Here is a 23,997-nt window from a genome sequence, read left to right on the forward strand (position 1 = left end):
AAAATTTAATTTTAATTTAAATTTAGTGAATAATTATATTTAATATTTGTGGTATTAACATAAATGAAGATCTCGTATAATTTATTTTAACTACATTTTTTCTTTTGTTCGTAATATTTCGTATAAATAGAAAATATAATACTAAAGTTTATTTAAAAAGAAAAATTGAATTAATAAATTTGTAAGATTTGGTGTAGTTTTAAAGTTTTTAATGTATTTATATTTAAATGAAATATAATAATAAATTTCATTACGTTTATATAAATTAAACTGTGGTGAAGCGTCGAAGGATGCAGAAGATATAGTCTTCGACAAAAGAAGAACGTAAAAGCTATACCTGCATTTACTTTTCCAAAGAATGAGGTCATCAGGGATAAATAAATACAAGCATTAAGAAAAAGGAATTGAACACCAACGAAAATTTCAGCGATATGCATTCAACATTTCGGCTGGAAGTCATACAACATAAATTAATGGTACAAAATGAAAAAAGTTCGTATGATTTGTCGGAATCAAAATTGTTTGATGGCGCAATACCATCCGTTTTCCTGGACGTCCGCATCGAAAGGAAATGACTTTCAGAAAAACAACAGATTAAGGAAGGAAGGAAATCTGAATTTGTTTTGTTATCAAATGCTATTAGCTTTAGGAAACATGGATTCAAATGACTGTAAGAAAAATGTATTTTACTATATATACAGGGTGATTTAGAAAGGTATACAACAACATATTCCATTGGTTAGAGGGTCGAAAATGGGTAAAACTTTTGTTCCGGAGTAAGTACGAAATCTATCACTAAAAATCAAAAGTAATGATAATTTTTTGGTTTTTTACATTTTATTAGGGCCCTTAAAATCTTGACATAGAAATGGTTTTCGTGCTATATCTTCTGTACCATCAAATATTTTTCAACACTTAGCGACTAATATTAAGGGTAAAGCTTTTTTAATTTCATTTTAAATAAGAACAAAAAAAATAAAATTATCAATAAAAAAAATTCATTTGACAAATTGCATTTTTCAGGGCTTGAACCTGAAGCTTTTTGCATAGAAATCGTATGCTATACGCATTACCCTATATAGTATTATTATTAACTACGTTAGTATTAACATACATGCAAGGATTTTAGTAGCGAATTATTTTATTCGTTTACACTAATTGATCGCTTAAAGTGCTTATTGCCAAAAGTAATTTACGATTTTAAGCGACATAACCCAGAGCGAGGTTCTAAACTAAATTACTCAAAAGATGTTAGATCTCGAAGGAACTAATTGTTTGTTTAATTATGAACTTTTTTGTAAATATTTTTAAGAACTTTTTTTACCGACCGTATTGTGTAAACAATAGGTAGGTCATTTGATGGCAACAAATTTTGCATATCGAGTTTTCGGTGGGAACGTACTTCTCCATAGTAGGGAAGTGTAAATAAACTATTTTTAGCAACCTGTCGGTCTGTCTGTCTGTCGGTCTGTCGGTCTGTCGGTCTGTCGGTCTGTCGGTCTGTCCGTCTGTCGGTCTGTGTGTGCACGCGTGTATCTCAAGTTCGGCTGAATCGATTTTGATGAAATTTTATATGTAAGTTTGTTTCCACCATGGCACGGACCGATCAACTTTTGGTATATATCAGGCCTCGGGAACTGCACTTTTTAGCGGGCCTGTTTTACATTTTTGAACATTTTGAAGAAAATATTCAACCGATTTACTTGAAATTTTATATATAAGCTCAGCTCGACCGTCCGCAAAAATTCGTATGTTTTGGAAGAAATCAGGCATCGGCAACTAGACGTTTACTTCGGGCCAAATATACATTTTTGTATATATAAAGAGAAATAATCAACCGATTTCATTGAAATTTAATATATGAACTCCTCGTATTAAAACAATGAACATATAAATTTTTTGGAAAGATCAGGGCTCGAAAACGGATTTGCGGGCCGATTTTACATTTTTCACCATTTTGAAGAAAGTATTCAACCGATTTACTTGAAATTTCATATATGGGCTTTGCTCGATCATACGCAAAAATCCCTAACTTTTGGAAGAAATCAGGTATCAGCAACTGCGCGTTTACTACGGGCCAAATATACATTTTTGTGTATATAAAGAGAAATAATCAACCGATTTCATTGAAATTTAATATATGAATTCCTCATATTAAAGCAATGAACATATAACTTTTTGGAAAGATCAGGCATCGGCAACTAGACGTTTACTACGGGCCAAATATACATTTTTGTGTATATAAAGAGAAATAATCAACCGATTTCATTGAAATTTAATATATGAACTCCTCGTATTAAAACAATGAACATATAAATTTTTTGGAAAGATCAGGGCTCGAAAACTGATTTGCGCGCCGATTTTACATTTTTCACCAATTTGAAGAAAGTATTCAACCGATTTACTTGAAATTTCATATATAAGCTTTGCTCGATCATACGCAAAAATTCCTAACTTTTGGAAGAAATCAGGCATCAGCAACTGGGCGTTTACTATGGGCCAAATATACATTTTTGTGTATATAAAGAGAAATAATCAACCGATTTCATTGAAATTTAATATATAAATTCCCCGTATTAAAACAATGAACATGTAAATTTTTTGGAAAGATCAGGCATCGGCAACTAGACGTTTACTACGGGCCAAACATACACTTTTGTGTATATAAAGAGAAATAATCAACCGATTTCATTGAAATTTAATATATGAATTCCTCATATTAAAGCAATGAACATATAACTTTTTTGGAAAGATCAGGGCTCGAGAACTGATTTGCGGGCCGATTTTACATTTTTCACCATATCCACAGAACAAATTGATGGAATTTCTTGAAATTTGATATTTGAGTTCTGGTTGTTACCCAAACTAACTGGCGAGCATTTCAAGGAATTCGGGTAGCACAAAGCGAAACTCTACTAAGAGCCAAATTTACATTTTTCTAAGTATGTTAACTATAAGCTTACTAATGTCCTAAAAATTGGAAAGAAGTATTTAACAGACATTTTTATAATATTCTGTAACACTTTCATTTAACTAGACAATATACAATGCGGTCGGTTATGTGCTGACCACATCAGATTTTTTTTATCTTGTTATTCATTAGGAAACAAACATATCTATATGTATATTATGGGTGCGTTTTTGAAGAAAAAAAAGGAAACTCAAAAAATTTAATATAAGTTTAATATAAAATATAACAAACAAATTCAAAAAGTATAATTAATTAAACATCTAAAATAAGATATCTAATACAAAGAATATAATTACATAAAATTTAAGCAATTAAATCAGTTTAAATAAAAATCTAATTAAAAATATGTAATTAGGCAAACTTAGATTAATTAAAAATAAAAGATAAAAAAACTGTAATTAAATAAAATTTAAGCTATTAAATCAATTTAAACAAAAAAATATAATTAAAATATTGTCAACTTAAATAAAATAAGTTGAAATTATTAAAGAGATTGAAAGTAGTAATTCCACGGATACATGTAAAACACAGAAACCCTGTCACAGGAGAAGAGCAACTAATACGTATAATTGAAATCGAGTTAAGTTTCGAAAAAAAGATCTACAAGTTTGGAAATTAAAAATATGAGTGTATAATGGAAATATTAACAACGGCTATTAATAAATTAACTGGTATAGTAAACAGACATATTGAGCAGCTAAAAATCTTCAAACAACGAATCACACAGCTAGAAAAATCCGCAAACAAAAGCAGTAGACGAACTGAAGAAAATAACTAGACTGCCTGACATAGGCAAGGTGCTTCAATACTTCGAAAGTGACCCAGTATTTTGAGCGGCTATGAGATCGCTAAGGACAAACCAATATACCGAACCATTTTGTAAAACATCAGGCAGAAAACCAGAAGAAAGGTTGATCTGGCCTTAACATTATATAGCATTTACGATGAGAATTAACGAACAATTAAGGAATCCGTACTCTCGAGCACAAGCTTTTCATGCTGCAGCCAAACGGTTCCAGTATCGATTCATTTTAGGCAACTGTGAACCATCAATTTTCATTAATCATCAACAAACTGAAAACGCAGGGCTATGGTCCCGAAACGGTTTCAGTGTTTTCAGTCGAAACAAAGCATTGGGTATATTAATCAGAGGATTGAATATGAAATTATCATCTAGAATCTGAACCTCAGAAACGTATAGACTCACTAGAAAAGCAAAAATAGCAGGGTGTCTGTAACCATTAATAACATACACAAACCGAAGAGTAGTCCGTCATACTAATTCACAACAATATCAAGAACAACAAATCCATCAACCAAATCAACAATAACATCAATATGCAGCTAGTCACAATAATCATAGTAAAGTATTTGGCCCAATCAATGATGGCGAAATCATAGGTACACAAGTGAAAGCTGAAATAAAAACCAATACTGACGAGCCAATTTACACTAAATCATACCCATATCCGGTCAATATAAGGAAGCAGGTGGACGAACAAATAAAAAAGTTCCTAGAAAATGGAATTATCCGCCCCTGAAAGTCCCTACAACTCACCTATTTGGATAGTGGCGAAGAAACCCGATTTATCAGGTACTCAGATATAATACGGTAAACGATTTCTTGAGGCTTAACGTTGTAACCTTACCTGACACTTACCCGATTTTTGACATCTCCAACACATTTTTAAGCTTGGAAAAAGCCAAATTTTTAATTACTATTGACCTGACCTACGGATTTCATCAAATCAAAATGGCATAAAAGACGTACCAAAAACACTATTATCAACTATGAACGGGATATACAAGTTTACTAGACTTCCACTTGGGCTACGGAACGCACCTGCTATTTTTCAACGAATGACAGACGACGTGCTGCAAGAATACATAGGCAAGCGCTGCTGCGTCTACATTGATGACGTAATAATTTTCGGAGAAACCGAAAACAACATCGGCAAAACATCAATGAGGTGTTTTTGACCTTGGAAAAGCTAATTTGAAGAGTAAAAGAGCTAGCTTGTTGAAACTTATTTCTTCAAGACGGAAACGGAATTTCTTGGCCATCTGACTACCTGTCAGAGAATAGAACCAGGTCCCAAGAAAATCGAGGCTAATCGACTATTTAAACCATCAATTAATCTGAATATACTAACCACCGACACCTCAAATCAAGTGATTGGCGCTGTCCTATCTAAAGATGAGATAGAGAAAAATAAGCCTTTTCAGTATAACCAACGACCACTCAAAACAGAGAAAGGCTATGCTACCAATGAGAAGGAGATGCTAGCCATCGTATGGGGGCTTGACAACATGCGCAATTATCTTTATGGGGCAAGAAAAGTCAAAATATGGAATGACCATCAGCCTCTTACATTTACTCTGGAACCGGAATCACAATGCGAAAATAAAAGGATGGAAACCCCGTATTGAAGAATATAGTCAAAAGCCAATATATCGGCCTGGAAAGACAAATATAGTTTCCGATGCATTATCGAGATTGCCAACTGAAACATGCCAAAAACTCACAACTGTCCTAAAGAAGAAAGACTCAACCCTACTGCCATAAACGGGATCAAAATTCCAGAAGAATACCTAAGTATGCTTAATAAAGTCTACAGGAAAAGCTGCAACAATATTAAAATTAGAATCACCGAAAAGATGGTAGAAGACGTCGCGAATAAAGAGAGACAACTTAACATTATTGTAAAGGAATATATGAGAGCACACCGAAGTTCAACAGACTCATCAAGGAATATATCAAATTGTGTAAAATTTACAACTGTTATAAATATTATACATATCGTATTCTCTTCGCCCGGAGCCTCAACTCACGCCTGATTTCAAAAATCGGGTAGTACCCTACTCAGATACTTCATTTAGACACAATGCAAATACAGGGTGATAAATACATAGACAAATTCTCCAAATTCATTAAATTTTTTGAATTAAGGATAGGACTCAAGAAATAAAATCGCAATGGTACTACATTAATTCACCATGCCGGAAATGATTGTGACGGATAACGAAGGTGGATTAATTAAGGTGGATAGCTCTATTGTGTAAACTTACATTAAGGCACTAGGAATAAAGATATACAATATCCTATCTATAGAGAGATGCAAACGGAGAAATTGAAAAAGCGCACTCAACAACATTAAAATCAACAAGTGTCTAGGAAAAGAACATTCTCAGCTGTCTCATAAGGAGATAATCATGATTGCAGCAGATCGCTATCAGTATCGCTATTAGTAACGTATCACAAAGAAAAACCCGACGATATATTCTACGCAAAAATTTCTCGAGTAAATTTTTCCAGATCTTATATCACGACTGCCTCACTAAAAATATTTGAGGATAACATAGCAACGCTTATATTAGGGTAAGTTCGCATACTGACTCGAAGTTTTAACCTGATCCACATTATAAACCTAAGAAACTATTTTTTTTTTTTTTTTACTAGGTGAAAAAATTTCGAAAGACGAAATAGGACGGCTCTATCTGCCTTTTTCCTCCGACAGTGGGGGAGCGTAACTCCTACCCTAAAAAATCACCTAAATTCTAAACGAATAAAACTGGTCCTACAGACCAACTATTACCTCCGCGCAGGAATTATATACCTTCCATAAGGAAATTGGTATTTCGTGTTAAATCGAATGGTCTTGTTCGTTTAAGCCTTTCTGTCATAGCGTCATTGTCTAAGCCTTCCATATTCGCATGCTGTTCTAGACGAGCCCTATGCTTTGTAGCACAACTCCTAATTTCATCCACACCCAAAGGAATTCCTAAGTCCCTGTGGATATCACTGTTACGTATATACCATGGCGCATTTACCATGCCCCGTAGAACTTTATTCTGGAAGGTTTGAATTTTGTTAATGTAAGTCTTCTTGGCACAACCCCACAGTTGAACGCCATATCGCCATATTGGTTTAATGATTTGGTTATAAATTAATATCTTATTATCAATTGCCAAATTAGACTTACGACCTAGGAGTCAATAATTTTCTCTATATTTATTTTCTAATTCTATGTGTTTCTTCTTTATATGCTCTTTCCATCCTAGCTTGACATCGAAAGTCATTCTTAGGTATTTTGCTGAGTTATGGATCGCTACTTTCGTTCCATTTACGTTAATTTGTGGTGGATTCACTATTTTCCGATTGGTCAAGTTTATGTGAACCGGTTTTGCTTCATTCAACTTTACCTTCCAATCTCTAGTACTCTGGCTTATTTTGTTAATTGCCGCCTGTAATTTTTTTGTCGAATCGTCAATGTCCACTCCTACTGCCAATATTGCAGTATCATCACCAAAAGGGGCTTACGTAGCATTTTCTATTTGTGGCAAATCACTCGTGTAATGCAGGTACAATGTTGGGCCCAATATACTGCCTTGAGGCACACCTGCCTTTATTTCTTTTAGCGTGGAGTATTCAGCATCTTGTTTAATTCTAAATAATCTATCAGCTAAGTAAGATTTCAAAATTTCTACAAATGACGATGGTAACATTTGCCCTAACTTAAGTATAAGGCCTCTATGCCATACCTTGTCGAATGCCTGTGTTACGTCTAGAACTATAAAAGAGCAGATTTCCCTATTTTCCATGTTTTTTTCTATAATATTATTTATTCTAAGGACCTGACCTATTGTAGAATGGTTTCTTCTAAAACCAAATTGATGGTCCGGTATTAGGCCCCTATTTTCTATTATTGGCTTCAATCTCCTTAATAGCAACTTTTCAAAAAGCTTAGACAATATTCGTAACAGTGAAATGGGCCTGTAAGACTTTGTTTCCCTCAAGGATTTCCCGGGTTTGGGCACCATAATTACCTCCGCGACTTTCCAAGCACAAGGAACATACCCAAAATCCATAGCTGCATTATTGATTTTCATCAGATGTTCCAATGCCTCCTCTGGTAGCTGTCTCAGTACTTCCGCAGTAATGAGATCAGAACCTGGCGATTTTTTCAACTTCAGGGATCTTATCTCTTCCACAATTTCTAATTGAGTAAGTGGAGCTATGCTGTCTGCTTCATTTGCGATAGATTCTACTAAACTAACATCTGATGTTATTGCGTTAGGTGTGAATATGCTTTCCAAGTGATCAGCAAACAATTCGGCCTTCTCTATATTGCTCCTCGCCCAACTGCCATCTGCTTTCATCAGTGGCGGAGCGTGCCTAATCGGTTTCTTTTTGCTCTTTGCCGCCTTCCATAAGGAAAAATTCGTTTCCTTCGTAGCTGACAAGTTCTTTATATAATTTTCGTATGTTGCCGACTTAAATTCTTGGACAATTCTTAAATTCTTTTAAACACCTGGAAAAGTCTGTTTCAAACAGTCTTATGATTAAGGTGACGCGAACGTTGCCATCTACGTCTGGCCCTTCTTTTTTTACCTACTAAATCAGTTATTTGTCCAATATAGCTATTTGCTATCGGCTTGTACTTTGACATTTTTGTATTGTTCCATGCAGCTTTTTGTATGAATTTAATAAATCCTTCTAACATCTAATTGTTCTCTTGATTGTACATTAATATTTACGTCAATATTGTTTATTATTTCATATTTAAAGCTCGCCCAATCTGTAGTGCTATTTGTTAAACTGGGCCTAAATAACGTTTTAGTTATTTTTTCACTTAGTTTTAATACGACAGCAGTGATCCGAATTAAAATCATAGTTATCTTCAAGGCTTAGAAAGTTTTCTGATATTTCTTTGGGTTATAAAAAAAATAACATCAGGAATCTTGTTAGTGTTAGTAGGCCAATAAGTAGGAGTGCCAGTGGAATGATAGCAACAACCTAGCTCTTGAACCTAAGAAACTATGACAAAATTTTGCAAGAGTTGATACCCCTAGTAAACGATATTAACGATTATAAAACTGTCAAACCTCAGCTGCAATGCAAGTCGATTAAATAATAAACTCCATGACCAGAAGTAGAGGAATTCGTAGAATTCAAAATTTTATTAGTTGCATTGGGACATCTTGGGAATGGTTGAATGGGTTCCACGACTGAGATACTCCAAACCAGCAATCAACTGGCAGATAACACTAGTCAACATTACAGGATGAACAGCGACATCATATTAATTACCAACAGACTTATGGAACGATACATTCAGATATCAAAGCAATCTGGCAACATCAGCGAGCACAGATCCGAACAGATGATATTTAACAAGCTTTTAATAATCAAAAAAGCAATAAAGGAGAATTTGCAAAGGATTGTGAATACAAATTTAGTAGTGGCGAAATTTTTAACATACTGAGAGAAGTTAGCATGTTACCATATTCTAACGACATCGAAGCAATCGTATATGCGGAACAAAAAATGTTCTCCACATTCTTTCAAACTACTGTTCTCAACATTCTTACGTAATTCCACTACCAGAGGCAGACGAACACATATGCGATTATATATTGATTAACGAATGAAAGTCAAGTATATCTGGAGTACGAAGAACTGCTCGTTAATGCAGAGATTTATGGCGTAAAAGACAAATGGGAAATTTTGAATCACGTCACCATTTACAAAAAAAATGCATCCACAGTTTTGCAATCCGGACATTGTGTAACACAACTTATTAAAGAGCTCAATGCAAGCTGCGATTTTCAATACAACAGCAAGAAGATAATCGAGCAAATGACCGAGAATACGATCTTCTTTTTAAATTCCCATCGAGATGTCGTAACTAGTTCCACAACAAGGAATCTGTAAGGAAACTACTTCCTACAATATTCTAACGATACAATACACGTTAAGGAACTTACATTCATAAACAGCAGGGTAAGCAAGGGAAGCAGAGGCTACCAGCGTTTACAGCAGAGTAACATAAAAGAGGTAAGACAACTGGCAAAATCGCAACATAAACAAACTCAGTCATCATAATTACAGTAGTTTTATCGCTATTTTAGATCGTCATTTTCAGAAAGAAAAAACACAAGGAAAGAACACGATCAAATATTATGTTAAAACACGTTTAAACATATTTCTGTCGAATATATTTCATCGTGAGAATTTTCAACGCTAAAATATGTTCCTCCAAAAATATGGTGACAACATGTCTGACTACATGACTTAACTAAAAATTCTCACGACAAAAGTGACAATTTTTAGTTAATGAAAATCACAGGTTCAATTTGTTAAGTAAGCAAATATATATATACGAGGGTCACTATATATATTGCGGGTCTAGCAATAAAAAACAAACATTTATCATTGGAAATGGTTTTATTGTTTTTCAAAATTTCCCCATGAAGATCAATACACTTTTGCATGCGCTGAAACCAATTTTCGTAGCACTTTTTCCACTCCGATTGAGACACCTCCAAAACATGGTTTTTGAACGCATCGACTGCTTCTTCAGGTGTTGAAAATCGTTGTCCACGCATTTTTTTTTTGATGTGAGGGAATAAGAAGAAGTCATTGGGTGCTAAATCAGGACTGTACGGCGGATGACCCATCAATTCGACATTTTGAGTGCTCAAATAGTCCATTGTTTCAGCTGATTTGTGAGAGCTTGCATTGTCATGATGAAGAATAATTCGCCGGCGCTTGTTTGTTTTCCTTATTTCTTCGAAAACTTTCGGCAAACAGATGGTGGTGTACCATTCAGAATTGACCGTCCTACGTTCCACTAAAGGTACTGTGGCCACATGACCTGTTATACCAAAAAAAAACGCGATCATTTGCTTCGATGTGCTTCTTCCACGAACAACTTTTGTTGGATTTGGCTCGTCTTGGAACACCCATACGGTCGATTGCTGTTTCGTTTCGGGCTCATATGCATAGATCCATGATTCATCACCTGTGACTATCTTATAAACGTCTTTTGACGCACCGCGATTGAATTTTTTCAACATTTCTTTGCTCCAATCGACACGAGCCTTCTTTTGTGCAATCGTCAAATTTTTTGGGATCCATCGACAGCACACCTTTTTCACGGCAAGATGTTCATGCAATATCTTATGTACGCTGGTGGAACTAATGCCCAAGGATGCCTCAATCTCACAGTATGTCACATGCCGGTCCATCATTATCATTTCGCGCACAGCATCGATGGTTTCCGGCAAAACGACCGAAATTGGCCGATCTTCACGAAATTCATCCTGGAGCGAACGGCGTCCGAAACCAAACTCTTGGTACCAGCGATTTACAGTGGTTTTTGATGGTGCTTCATCACCAAAAGTCGAAACAAGTTGATCGAGACACTCTTGTCTCGATAATCCGCGCCGAAAATCGTAAAAAATCATCGCACGAAAATTTTCACGGGACAATTCCATTTTTTGACCGAGATGAATTTTTCAAGTCACTGTAAACAAAACAATTCGCGCTCGAATGACAAAACGTTCTGAGTGAAGTTGTCCTAAAAAATGTCAAACTTTCCAATGGAAGTGTCAGATTGCACCTGGCAGCACTAGTATTGCCAGGACCCGAAATATAAATAGTGACCTACGTATGTATTATTATAAATTTGATAAAACTTAGATGTGGAATTCAGTCGTAGACTTTTATTGTAATTGATAACTCAGAATTTCAAAGTATATACGAACCAGGGGATGGTGGTAACAAAACGGAGCTAACTGGAACGTACTGGACGCGCCGCATCAATCAACCACCCGTGGCTATGAAAGAAAATTAGGGGAATTATGTTGCATGCTTTTTATTAGATTTTAAAAAAGCGTTTAACTGCATTGAAAATGAAAATCATCTGTATATAGCTGCATGTGGCTATTTAAATCTTAAAATCGAATATTCGTTATTGTGAAGAATATTGTGAAAAGAAAGATAATTTGCTTTAAAAATAAGCGGTTTTCTAATTTTGTTGTAAAAACAAAATTAACGAGCCTGTAAAGCAATTTAGTTATCATAAGTTGGTTTTAAATTGTGGTCTAAAAATGAGAGAAAATAGAAAAAATGTAATTCAAAAAACATCGCCATACATTTTTATTTTCAAAAATGTTTACACTTGCTATCCAACAATGTATCATATTACTACTTGTTTAAAACTAATCACCAAAATAATAATTCCCTTTATAGGTACTTAAAGTTTTTAAGGCTTGCCAGGGGGAAATAAAAACTATTGCTTCTGTACGAAATCTTAAAAAAGAAATAAAAATGTAAATATGTTATTTCAAACAATAATAATGAATAAAAAGTATTTTACAAGATACATGAAAATTTCATGTATCTTGAAAAATATTTTATGTAAAATAAATATGTCGTGCAAGATAATATTTCATGTAAGATTTCATATTTTGGATAGTATTTTGAATTTTTATAAAAACTAATGAAATTTAAATAATTTAGAAGCCTGAATATAAGAATTCTAAAGTAAAACATAAGAGTCACAAATATAGAAAGTGAGGGGAATATTTTACTACTAGCTCTTTATAAGATCTATCCAAACAGTAATATAAATTTTAGTAGTGGTGCCTTACAGAAATTTTACTTCTTGTACGTTATTTTGTAATATTTATAAGACTTAAAACGTTATATTGTCCTCGGTTTTACTTGGAAAAAATTTATCAAAGTTGCTTATTGATGTTCGTTACTTGTAATCGATTAAAATATTATGTTAATTTTTAATATTATTTTACGAAATTTAAATGAACAAGATCAAAATAAATTTTGCAATACATTGCGACGTAATTTTCCCATTTATATCAAAGACATAACGGCAATGTTGGTAAGAAAATTCTTACACAAAGGAATTTTATCTAGTATAAATCTGATGACTTAAACTAAAAGCTGCTAACATCGAAAATTAAAAGCTGCTAGCACCGAAAAAATCGCCTGGAATTCCAAAATGTGTTTTAAGGATTTCACAAAAAATTTTCATACCGTTATTTATATCGTACTTGCTCTTAAACCACAAACCATCAAAATAATATTTATCTACATACATCTTATACAATACCTTGAACAGTTTTTCCAAGATACTTTCCATCTCGCTCCCACTCTATTACTTGTTTATAAATTTTTCCTGTTGTAATGTTATTGTCTCGATGCAAAGTAATGTCTAAAAAACGTTCATAATTTCCCAAATCCAAATCAACCTCTCCACCGTCGTCCAAAACATACACTTCACCTATTTAAGTAAAAATAAAATTAGTTGAAAATCTATGTTCTTTTAAAATAATCCGAGTTGAAAAAAAAGCAAAATAAACTTTTTAAAAGCTAGTTTAATGTAAAACAGTTCGACTAAAGCACCCACCTTAGTTTGTATAGAACGTAGTGTAAAATAAGTTTTGCTTAAATCAAAATTGGAACAATTTGAATAATTTTGATCAATATTTTTTAGGTTCTTTTCTTAATTGAAAATTTTCTTATTCTTGATATTGAATTCATTTATCACATACTTATATTATAATTTCGTTTGCTTAGCTAAATTTGCTATTAGATTTTAATTTTTTATTATTAAATAAAATTTGTGTTAATTAGTGTTAATTAACACTAAGTTGTAATGATTACATTACAACTTAGTGTTAATTAACATTAAAAATTAAAATTGAACTCATGTTTAATGAGTCGGCACAAAATGAGTAAATTTTTAAATTAATTTCGGTTATACATTATGTATTTGGAATTTACAACTTAGTTTGTTTTTTACTTGAATAAGTAATAAGCGTTTTCATAAACGCAGTAGGTATATCGCGATAAACAGTTACTGCTCTACATTCACGTTCATTATTGTTGCTTCCGTAGTTTGCTTATAAACATTGTTAAATTTCCGCAATATTGCGAAATTATTATGAGTAGCACAGTTAAATCATGTGAACTATTTAGATTTTATTAGCTAAAACGAGAAAAAATAGCGTTGACCATGTCAACTCTGTGAGGCCCGTACGAATTCGTTATCCCACGTGCGAAAAAATATGTCATAGCTGACTATGGGCCATGACTTTAAGTTGCCGTATTACCATATTAATTTATGCAAAATTTCAGTACTGTGTTTTCAATATGTTCTATGATATGGTCAAACTACGATTGAAGTTCTATGGCAGTTACCAGAAAGAGCCAAAAAAATTTAACAAATTTTATCAAACACATCAGCCCTACTAATACTATCGCTTGTGTGAAATTTCAATATCACAGCTTTTATTGTTCCTGAGATAATGCAAATTAACTTTAGAAGTTGTATGGCAGCTACCAGAAGGAACCAAGCAATTGCAACGACTTTAATCAAACACATTGGCCATACTAATATATTCACTTGTGTGAAAATTCAACATTACAGTTTTTATAGTTTCTGAGATATGCTCAAATAAATTTTGAAGTTGCATGGCAACTACCCGAACCAATACTCCAATCATATCCAATTTAAATAGGGTTCTGGCATTTACTATAATAAATCATTTGTGCAAATTTGGTGATTTTAGCTTAACTAGTTTTTGAGTTATCGTTGGGACGAACGGACGGACGGACAGACAAAGCTGAATCAACTCAGAATTCGACGCTGATCAAAAACATACACTTGAGTATATATCTCAGGACGTTATTTCTCAGTGTTACAAACGGTAAATTTAGTATAACCTTCGAACATACGTTTTTTTAAGTTGTATAAAAACATTTGCCATTATAGTGTTCATGAACAAAAAATATCGTTAACAAAACAAATTTATTTATTTTGGGGCAAATAGTTGAAAATTCTATTTCAGGAAAAATAAAAATTAGGAAAAACAAAAAAAGAAAACTGAGACAAAAAGAAATTTTGTTATTTTTAAGTACAACAATTCACAGACGAATTCTAAAAAAAACTGCAAAAATTAGTAAATAAGAAACGTACAGCTGATAATTTAAATCTAATAATTTTAGCCATGATAATTTAAATATTTTTGTGATAAGTTAGCAATGTTTATGAACAAACTTGATTGGCAACATTTGTTTATAAACGCAAATATAACGCAACTCTCGCTATATGTCGCAATATACTGACTGCGTTTATGAAAAGGCCTATTGCATTATGTTTTTGCAGCATAACACTTCGCAGTTAAATTAATAAAAAATATTGCTAAAAAGAATATAAAAAGGATCATTTTTGTCGTTTTCCCTATCGGAGATTCAAAGGAATATGATCTGAAGGAAAGACCTGAAAAATATATTTAAAAGACATCCAATCTAGCGTACAATTTTTAAATATAAAAAATTTTACGATTTTCAGATTTTTGGCAGACCCATCAATTGAGATTTTTTTTAAATTCTGCTATACATCGAAATATTAAAACAAAAAAATAGAAAAAAACGAGAAAAAATAGAAATAGAGTTGAGTTATGTGCGAATAAAGATGCCATGACTGACAATGGGACAGACTATGACTTTAAGTTACCGTATTACCATATTACTCGTAATTTATGCAAAATTTCAGTACAATATGTTTTTCAAAAAACTGTGTGTGCCAAACTACTATTGAAGTTGTATGGCAACTACCAGAAAGAGCCAAGAAATTTTAACGAATTTTATCAAGCACATCGGCCCTACTAATATATTTGCTTGTGTGATATTTCAATACTACAGCTTTTATAGTTTCTGAGATATAGCCAAATAACTTTTGAAGTTGTATGGCAGGTACCAGAAGGAGCCAAGTAATTTCAACAACTTTTATGAGACACGTTGGCCCTACTGTCTATTGCATTTGTTCACGTTTTTTTCAATAGGCTGTAAAACGTCCGACTCCAACCAGTGACCTACCGCTTTCTAGGCGGACGTTCTACCAACTCAGCTACAGAGGCATGAAGAAATTGCCGACGAAATGTTCTCTACATTGCTTATACTGTAATTCCCATGATTACTAAGTATTTGTTTTGTTTACATTGATTGTTACATACAATCTACTATTGAAACACACAATAACAAGAACATATATATTTATAGGATTGTGCCTATTGCACTAATTAAATTATGAATTTTACTAATACAACATCATAGTTGCGAATTAATAAGAATATGCTTATTACACTAATAATTTAACTTAATGGAAATTTCTTCATGCAACTGTAGAACAGATGGATGACGTAATCAAAGGAACGAGTTAAAGGCAGAAAAATTAATAAAAAAATTTTTCTCCTCGAACTGGACTCGAACCAGTGACCTACCGCTTTCTAGGCGGACGCTCTACCAACTGAGCTACAGAGGCATGAAGAAATTGCCGACGAATCATGTGAATTACAGTATAAGCAATGTAGAGAACATTTAATAAGAATTAATTCGCAACTATGATGTTGTATTAGTAAAATTCATAAATGAATTCATTTTATCCATATATGTATATAGAAATACGACTTTTTTTTGCTAGTTTTATGATCGAACTATTTGCTGATACATTATACAAATTCTGCTTATCTATAAATTTGTTATGAATTAAGGTATAATGTCTTTTGACATTTCTAGCTAGCTTTCCTTTTAACGCCTTGTTGCATTCTAAACATTTCGAAATATTACTACATTTATCGTAACTTACTAGAAATATTAGAAATATCGAAGCTCTTACGACGCCCTTTTGCAAATTAATATTTTTAAAACATTATTTTGCAAATTGTGAAAATTTTAAAACATTTACTTTACAAATTCTTCAAAATAGCTTTACAATTGAAAATTAATTTTAAACTGAACATTAATTTTTAAAGCATTTACACTTATGTTTTACATTATGATTTATAACAAATTAAACCAGTTTGACTGCTTTTATTTTTGAAGTAAAGTTGGACCAAACCAATGGTTTGTAAAGTAGAATTTTTATCTTCAGCAAGTGAAAATAGCTTTTAGAAACAATTTTCTACATTTTAAAATACGTTCAACCCTTGTACCTTTGAATTACGTGTAACCCTTGAATTAAAAATAAAAAAAATCTGATGTGGTCAGCACATAACCGACCGCATTGTGTATTGTCTAGTTAAATGAAAGTGTTACAGAATATTATAAAAATGTCTGTTAAATACTTCTTTCCAATTTTTAGAACATTAGTAAGCTTATAGTTAACATACTTAGAAAAATGTAAATTTGGCTCTTAGTAGAGTTTCGCTTTGTGCTACCCGAATTCCCTGAAATGCTCGCCAGTTAGTTTCGGTAACCAGAACTCAAATATCAAATTTCAAGAAATTCCATCAATTTGTTCTGTGGATATGGTGAAAAATTTAAAATCGGCCCGCAAATCAGTTCTCGAGCCCTGATCTTTCCAAAAAATTTACATGTTCATTGTTTTAATACGAGGAGTTCATATATTAAATTTCAATGAAATCGGTTGATTATTTCTCTTTATATACACAAAAATGTATATTTGGCCCGTAGTAAACGTCTAGTTGCCGATGCCTGATTTCTTCCAAAACATACGAATTTTTGCGGACGGTCGAGCTAAGCTTATATATAAAATTTCAAGTAAATCAGTTGAATATTTTCTTCAAAATGTTCAAAAATGTAAAACAGGCCCGCTAAAAAGTGCAGTTCCCGAGGCCTGATATATACCAAAAGTTGATCGATCCGTGCCATGGTGGAAACAAACTTACATATAAAATTTCATCAAAATCGGTTCAGCCGAACTTGAGATACACGCGTGCACACACAGACCGACAGACGGACAGACCGACAGACCGACAGACCGACAGACCGACAGGTTGCTAAAAATAGTTTATTTACACTTCCCTACTATGGAGAAGTACGTTCCCACCGAAAACTCGATATGCAAAATTTGTTGCCATCACATAACCTACCTATTGTTTACACAATACGGTCGGTAAAAACATAGAAAGGCGATAACATAAAGATCGAATTTAAGGTTTAATTGCATAAGTTAAGAAAAATAATTATATTTTTACCTGTCCGTTGACAGAGTGAAACTAAACATTTTATTTTAAATTTTTTTGGAAGAAAATAGTTATGATATTAATAATAATAATTTCATAATTAGACACTTATTTATTCACTTCAAGTAAATCGCAACTTTACACTTTATCAGGTCAGTAGAAAAATTATAAGAGTAACAGTTTTATCATTCGTGAATTTTATTTTTAATGAAAAATTTATTTATCTTATCATGAATGATATTTTGGATACATTTTTATCACTCAAGAATGAAAAAATTATAGGAATAAAAATTTCTTCATTCATGAATGTTATTTTTAATAAAAAATTTATTTTTCTTATCATGACATTTTGGTTAAATTTTTTTCACTCAAGAATGGAAAAAAGATATGAAAAATTTTATCATTCATGAATGTTATTTTAACGAACTCTGTATTAAATTTTTATACTTAAGTAAATGAAAGTAAGTAAATAAGTCTGGCAAAGTGAAATTTCATATTTCATATTCGATTTATTAGTTTAATTATTTGTAGAAAAGTATAAAAAAATAAACCTACAGAAAAAACAAAATATAATCATATAGAAAAAAAATCTGATGTGGTCAGCATTGTGTATTGTCTAGTTAAATGAAAGTGTTAGAGAATATCATAAAAATGTCTGCTAAATACTTTCAATTTTACAATTCGTTCCACAGATATGGGGAAAAATGTAAAATCGGCCCGCAAATCAGTTTTCGAGCCCTGATCTTTCCAAAAAAGTTATATGTTCGTTGTTTTAATAAGAGGAATTCATATATTAAATTTCAATGAAATCGGTTGATTATTTCTCTTTATATACACAAAAATGTATATTTGGCCCGTAGTAAACGTCTAGTTGCCGATGCCTGATCTTTCCAAAAAATTTATATGTTCATTGTTTTAATACGAGGAATTCAAATATTAAATTTCAATGAAATCGGTTGATTATTTCTCTTTATATACACAAAAATATATATTTGGCCCGCAGTAAACGTCCAGTTGCTGATGCCTGATTTGTTCCAAAAGCTAGAAATTTTCACGGACGGTCGAGCAAAGCTCATATATGAAATTTCAATTAAATCGGTTGAATATTTTCTTCAAAATGATGAAAAATGTAAAATCGGCCCGCAAATCAGTTTTCGAGCCCTGATCTTTCCAAAAAATTTATTAAATTGAAATCAATTTTTCAAAGGTTTATTAACACTACCTTTTATAAATGTAAACAATAGTAAAGTAGAAAAAAATTGAATTTTAATTTTTCTAATTAACCTTCCATAAGAATACGTGTAAATTCGTCAGCTGTGAACTGTCACTTTCCCTGAGGTTTCAGGCCTATATTTTTGTCAGCCGTGGTTAAAAACAAATGATAAAACGAAAAAAATTATGCTTATGTATGTATGTACATATGTATGTATGTATGTATGTATGGACAATAGGATACTTATTTGCAATATGAATATTTTTGAAAACTAATATGATACTTAATGTTTATTAAATTGTCAAGAATTTTTAAGTGCCGATCTAATGCAATATTCATATGAAAAAAGAGATATTGAAAGTCAGGAAGCAAAAATTAAAGAAAATTGTTTCAATTTACTGTAATAAGTACAATTATAGGTATGATTCAATAAGTAAACAAAAAAGTACCTACATAAAATGTATGTATGTATATAGATTCCCCATACCAATTCTGATTTTATATATGTACGAAGAATAAACCTACAAGATTTAATTAGAAGTAAATCAGAAATGACGTACTCGCATTTCTATATTATGTTATATTGCAGACGTATATTACTCTTAAAAAAGATCTTTAAACATTCCTTTGAACTTTAATGTTAATAATTTTCTTAAAGTAGAAAATTTTATGTATTAAAATAATTCGCACACCGTGTGCATAGGGCGGAAATTTTCATTATCGAGTAGGTAGGTACATTAATATACGGATATATTTTAATAGACGTTAGAACAATTTCACATAATTTCGAGAGCACCAAAGCTGCTAGCAATAAACATTTTACAACTACACTAATAACGCCTTCTACAACTAAGATGCACATGTATTTCATAATTTTCTGTACTATTTGATTTCGGATGGTGGACATGGTTTATATTGTATGTTATAGACGTTTCTCTGCTCATTCGTAATTCGTATAAACAAAATACATTCATTATGAACTTTTTGGTTTCCTTCACGGAACTCATTTAAGTTTTAATAAATAATGAGCCTAAACTTAGAAGGCTTAGTACCGAGCAAGTCAGAAATGTTATGCACTAGCATTTTTATGTGTATTATGTAGATTTCAGAATACCTACGTATAAACACGTGGAAAAATTTTATTATGTACATACATATTGAAATACAAAATTGTTTCACATACCGTGTTCATAGGGGGAAAAAGTTCCGGCATCTATATTAATATACGGATCTATTTTAATTGATGTCACGTCAATTCCACAAGATTTCAAAAGAGTACCAAAGCTGCTAGCAATAACGCCTTTACCGACACCACTTATAACACCTCCAGTAACTAAGATGTATTTCATAATTTTTCTTATTTTATTCCAAACTATAGTTTATATTGAATGGTATCGTGACGTTTATCTGCACAATATTGTAATTCGTATAAACAAAATACGCTCATTAATTTTTTATTCCCCCTTGCCAGACACAATTTAGCATACAAGTCAATTAAGTTTTACAAGCAAAAAGTCTTAAGTTAGTTTTAAAAACTCGATTAGAAAATATATGAATTACTTTTTGACAAAATTGAAGTACGCATGTGTATTACGTATTGGGCTATTGGTGTTATACGCAAAAATTGGTACGACTTGTCAAAAAAATTAATAATAATTTTTCGTGAAAAAAACGCTCTCACGAGCAGTGTTGTCATTCTTACTACAATTGTACTTTCTTACTACATTTTGACTTTCTATACTACAATATTGCAAAGCCATTTTTACTATCTTATTGCTTTTATACTAGAAAATTGCATTAATGTTTTGTATTTATGTATATATGAAAATGTCAAATTTAATGTTATAAAAATGGAATTCGCACTAAAAAAACTAAACTTGGGGCCCAATTATTATAAATCTTACCGCCAAAGAAACGTCAAATGTTAAGATTTCATATCAGTCCGCGTCGAAATATATTACATACTATTTATTATATATATTCTTATTATATATTATATTTTTCTTCCTTTAATACATTATAAAAATTTAATTCAGTTGTTGTTCTCATTTAAAATAAAAAAAATTATCAAATAATTGTTTTCATGACCGAAATTTGATTTGAAATTAATTTTAAACAAATAACTGATTTCAAAAAGCGTGTGTAAATTTCGGAAAACCACGGTTTCCACGCGTTTTACTAGGCTCTTAATCTTTTATCCTTAAATTTCGAGTTTTCTATAAAAGTAGTATACTATAAGAAAGCACAGTATCAACAAATGATCCAAAGTATAAAATTCTTCATCAATTATTTAAAATTATAAAAAAACTTTTTTATTTATAGTAAAAACCTAATAACCACATAAAGTTACATATGTATAACAAATTTTTGACAATAAATGTCAGACTATGCCATTGAAACTGACTGACTGATTACTGAGTTAAAATTCAATATGGATTCGTGAACAAGGCTGCCCCTCAGGAAAAACCTTCAAATCCAATGCGAAGAATATAGGAGATTACTAAAAGAAAATGGAAGCAATTGTATTATGGAAGGAGACTTTAACTCAAAAAGTACCTTTTGGGGTTCAAGACTCACGACTCCTAACGGTGAAGCTTTTTATAAAGCTGCCATTGGATTAAAGTGCTCGTGTCATTCAACGGGAAAACCAATCTACTGGAATTTTGATCCTAACAGCATTCCTGATTTATTGGATCTTTTCATAACAAAAGGAGTATCTGATAATATTTTGTTTCTTTCTTGCCTACACAACTCTTATTACCATCTATTTCTAAATAAAAATGGAATATTTTAAGAATTTGGGAGCAAAATGCAAACGAAAACTAACGGAATGGAACGAGTCGAACTATTTATTATAGATATACTTTGTCAAAAACATGGAACTGAAATAAAATTAAATTAAAATAGTAAAAAATTTTGTTATTTTTATTTTGATAACAAAAATTTTTTTTCATATTTTATTTTTCATTTCACAAATGTTAGGTAAAAACATTCGAATGTATGAAAGTAATAGTTATAAATTTAAAATTTCATACTTTGTTATACGGTACATACCTATTCAAGGTAGATACACAATATAAAAAAAGCCTGTATTCATACGTAGACTTGGGGAGGGAAGAATTCCATCAGTAAAACAAAATGATGGACTAGAGCTTATAAAACTTCCAAATATTCCATTTGAAACATCCGTTGAGAAATTAATAAGCTTTGTATTTCCTAGAAATATAATTGAAAACTGTGAATTAGTGCAGTAAACGAGCGATATTGTCTGGTACTAATGTCTGTGTAGGGGAAATAAATAAGAAAGTATTAGAAGTATTGCCAGGAAATCTGTATCATCTATACAGTGTTGACTCTTCACTCCTTCCCCATAGTACCGACCCAGCGCATCATTTAGGCCCGGAAATCTTAAATTCTGTTACACAACCAGGAGTGCCCGACCATGACTTAGTTTTAAAGAAAGGGGCGTTAATTATTCTTATAAGAACTTTAAACTTCTCTGAGGGATTAGTAAATGGAACCAAATTGATTGTAACTAAAGTTACTGTTCCGTCATGACGTCACAGTTAATTTTTCTCCTTTCCTAAAAAGAAAACAACAAAAAAAAAAACACAAAGAAACACTACTTGATATAAAGGAAAATTTGTGATACTTATCTAAATTTGCTATAATCCAGTGTAATCCACTCAGCGGGTTTTTGTTCTTCACCTAAAATTGAATATATTGGATTAAACATGTAATCTTATTTGCAATAAAATACTTACATGAATTTGCAATGTCTTCCAGCTATGCATCTACCAGTCCAGATAGGATTTTCAAGTGCCGGTCCAGCACTTTTTGGTTGCTCTTCACTCCTCCATCGTTTTCTCCTTCCATTTCTGCATTTCCTTTTGGGCTCCGGCTCCTTTAAATCTCCATTTTTTTTGTATATAAAATTTTTGATTTTGCTTTCTTTAAAAAACTTGTACTTCACTTCACAATATAAATAAAACTGGTGGGTGACAGTTTGCAGCGATCATTTCTGCACAAACATTATATTTCAATGCTGCCAACTGTCACCTATGATCATAGACGAGTTTGTTTAGAGTTATAGTCAGCTATTGATGGAAGTGTAATGGAGTAAAAAAAAATAGAAGGTTAATGAAATGGAGAATGGAAGGGGAAAATAGCATAAAATAGAAAAGAAGAAACGTAGAATTTTACAACAACAATTTGTATTGCGATGTATATAAGAATGATACATTGCATTACAGGTTCGTTGAACTATACCATATGATCTATGTAAAAGAAAAGAAGAAAACGTTAACAACCGAAAAGTGGGACTGGCTAGGAACACCTTCACCGTTTGCTCAACCGCTGGTTCCAGAAATTATAAAAGGGACAAAATCATCAAGAAGAAGTACTACTAATAGAAGATCGCTAACCGCAACATATCGACTTTCGAGTTATACATTTTTTGTCAAAATTAATATAATTTTTTTGAATTATATAATTGAAACCGAAAGAAAGTATTGTTAAACAAAGATCATTTTTTTGAATTATATAATTTCAACTTTTGTATACATAACTTTTGTATTGTGAAATAATTTGAAGAAAAAAAATTTGTATTAATTTGTATTGTGAAATAATTTGAAGAAAGAAAAAAAAAAAATTGAAGAGAAAGAAGATATAACATATATATATAAACATATTTATTTAGTAAATTTTTTTTTAAGAAAAAGAGAACATAATTTTTTTTGGATTAGGTGCTTTCTATAATAAACTGAGAATAATAAAGAAAAAAACTTATCTTTTATTTAAATATTTTAAAAGTGTTAGCAATTATTCGCGAACATTTTTTGGTCCTTCGAGCCGGATATTTTTTAAAGGCAAATTTGAATTTAGAAAACTTGGTTTTTTTATTGTAAAATTAAACTTATATACTTTAAATGAAGAACGGTGTTGTGTAATAAATTGGTGTTAAAATAGACCATAGACAAAGGTGGTAGTGCGATATATATATAAAAAACAAAAAGGG

General features: G+C 31.7%; 1 protein-coding gene and 1 long non-coding RNA gene across 3 annotated transcripts in view; one reads left to right on the top strand and one right to left on the bottom strand.

The window, feature by feature from the left end:
* LOC129616649 (CTP synthase-like) overlaps window positions 1-20,585 on the bottom strand; it is an 82,646-nt gene extending 62,061 nt beyond the window's left edge. The window contains exons 1-2 of one of the 2 annotated variants that reach the window (XM_055532282.1): window positions 20,164-20,585; window positions 12,889-13,059 (exon numbers count right to left, since the gene is read on the bottom strand). In XM_055532282.1, coding sequence (XP_055388257.1) covers window positions 12,889-13,059; window positions 20,164-20,329 — 337 coding nt within the window. In that variant the 5' untranslated portion in view covers window positions 20,330-20,585. The remainder of the gene's footprint in view (window positions 1-12,888; window positions 13,060-20,163) is intronic. The other variant, XM_055532283.1, reaches the window with a different exon arrangement.
* A 319-nt stretch (window positions 20,586-20,904) lies between these two features.
* LOC129616650 (uncharacterized) lies at window positions 20,905-21,894 on the top strand. The gene is made up of 2 exons (XR_008697576.1): window positions 20,905-21,247; window positions 21,303-21,894. It is a non-coding gene; the product is annotated as an uncharacterized LOC129616650 (long non-coding RNA).
* The last annotated feature ends 2,103 nt before the right edge of the window (window positions 21,895-23,997 follow it).

This window comes from Condylostylus longicornis, unplaced genomic scaffold (genome assembly GCF_029603195.1).
Source record: "Condylostylus longicornis isolate FDR11 unplaced genomic scaffold, ASM2960319v2 ptg000265l, whole genome shotgun sequence".
NCBI lineage: Eukaryota > Metazoa > Arthropoda > Insecta > Diptera > Dolichopodidae > Condylostylus > Condylostylus longicornis.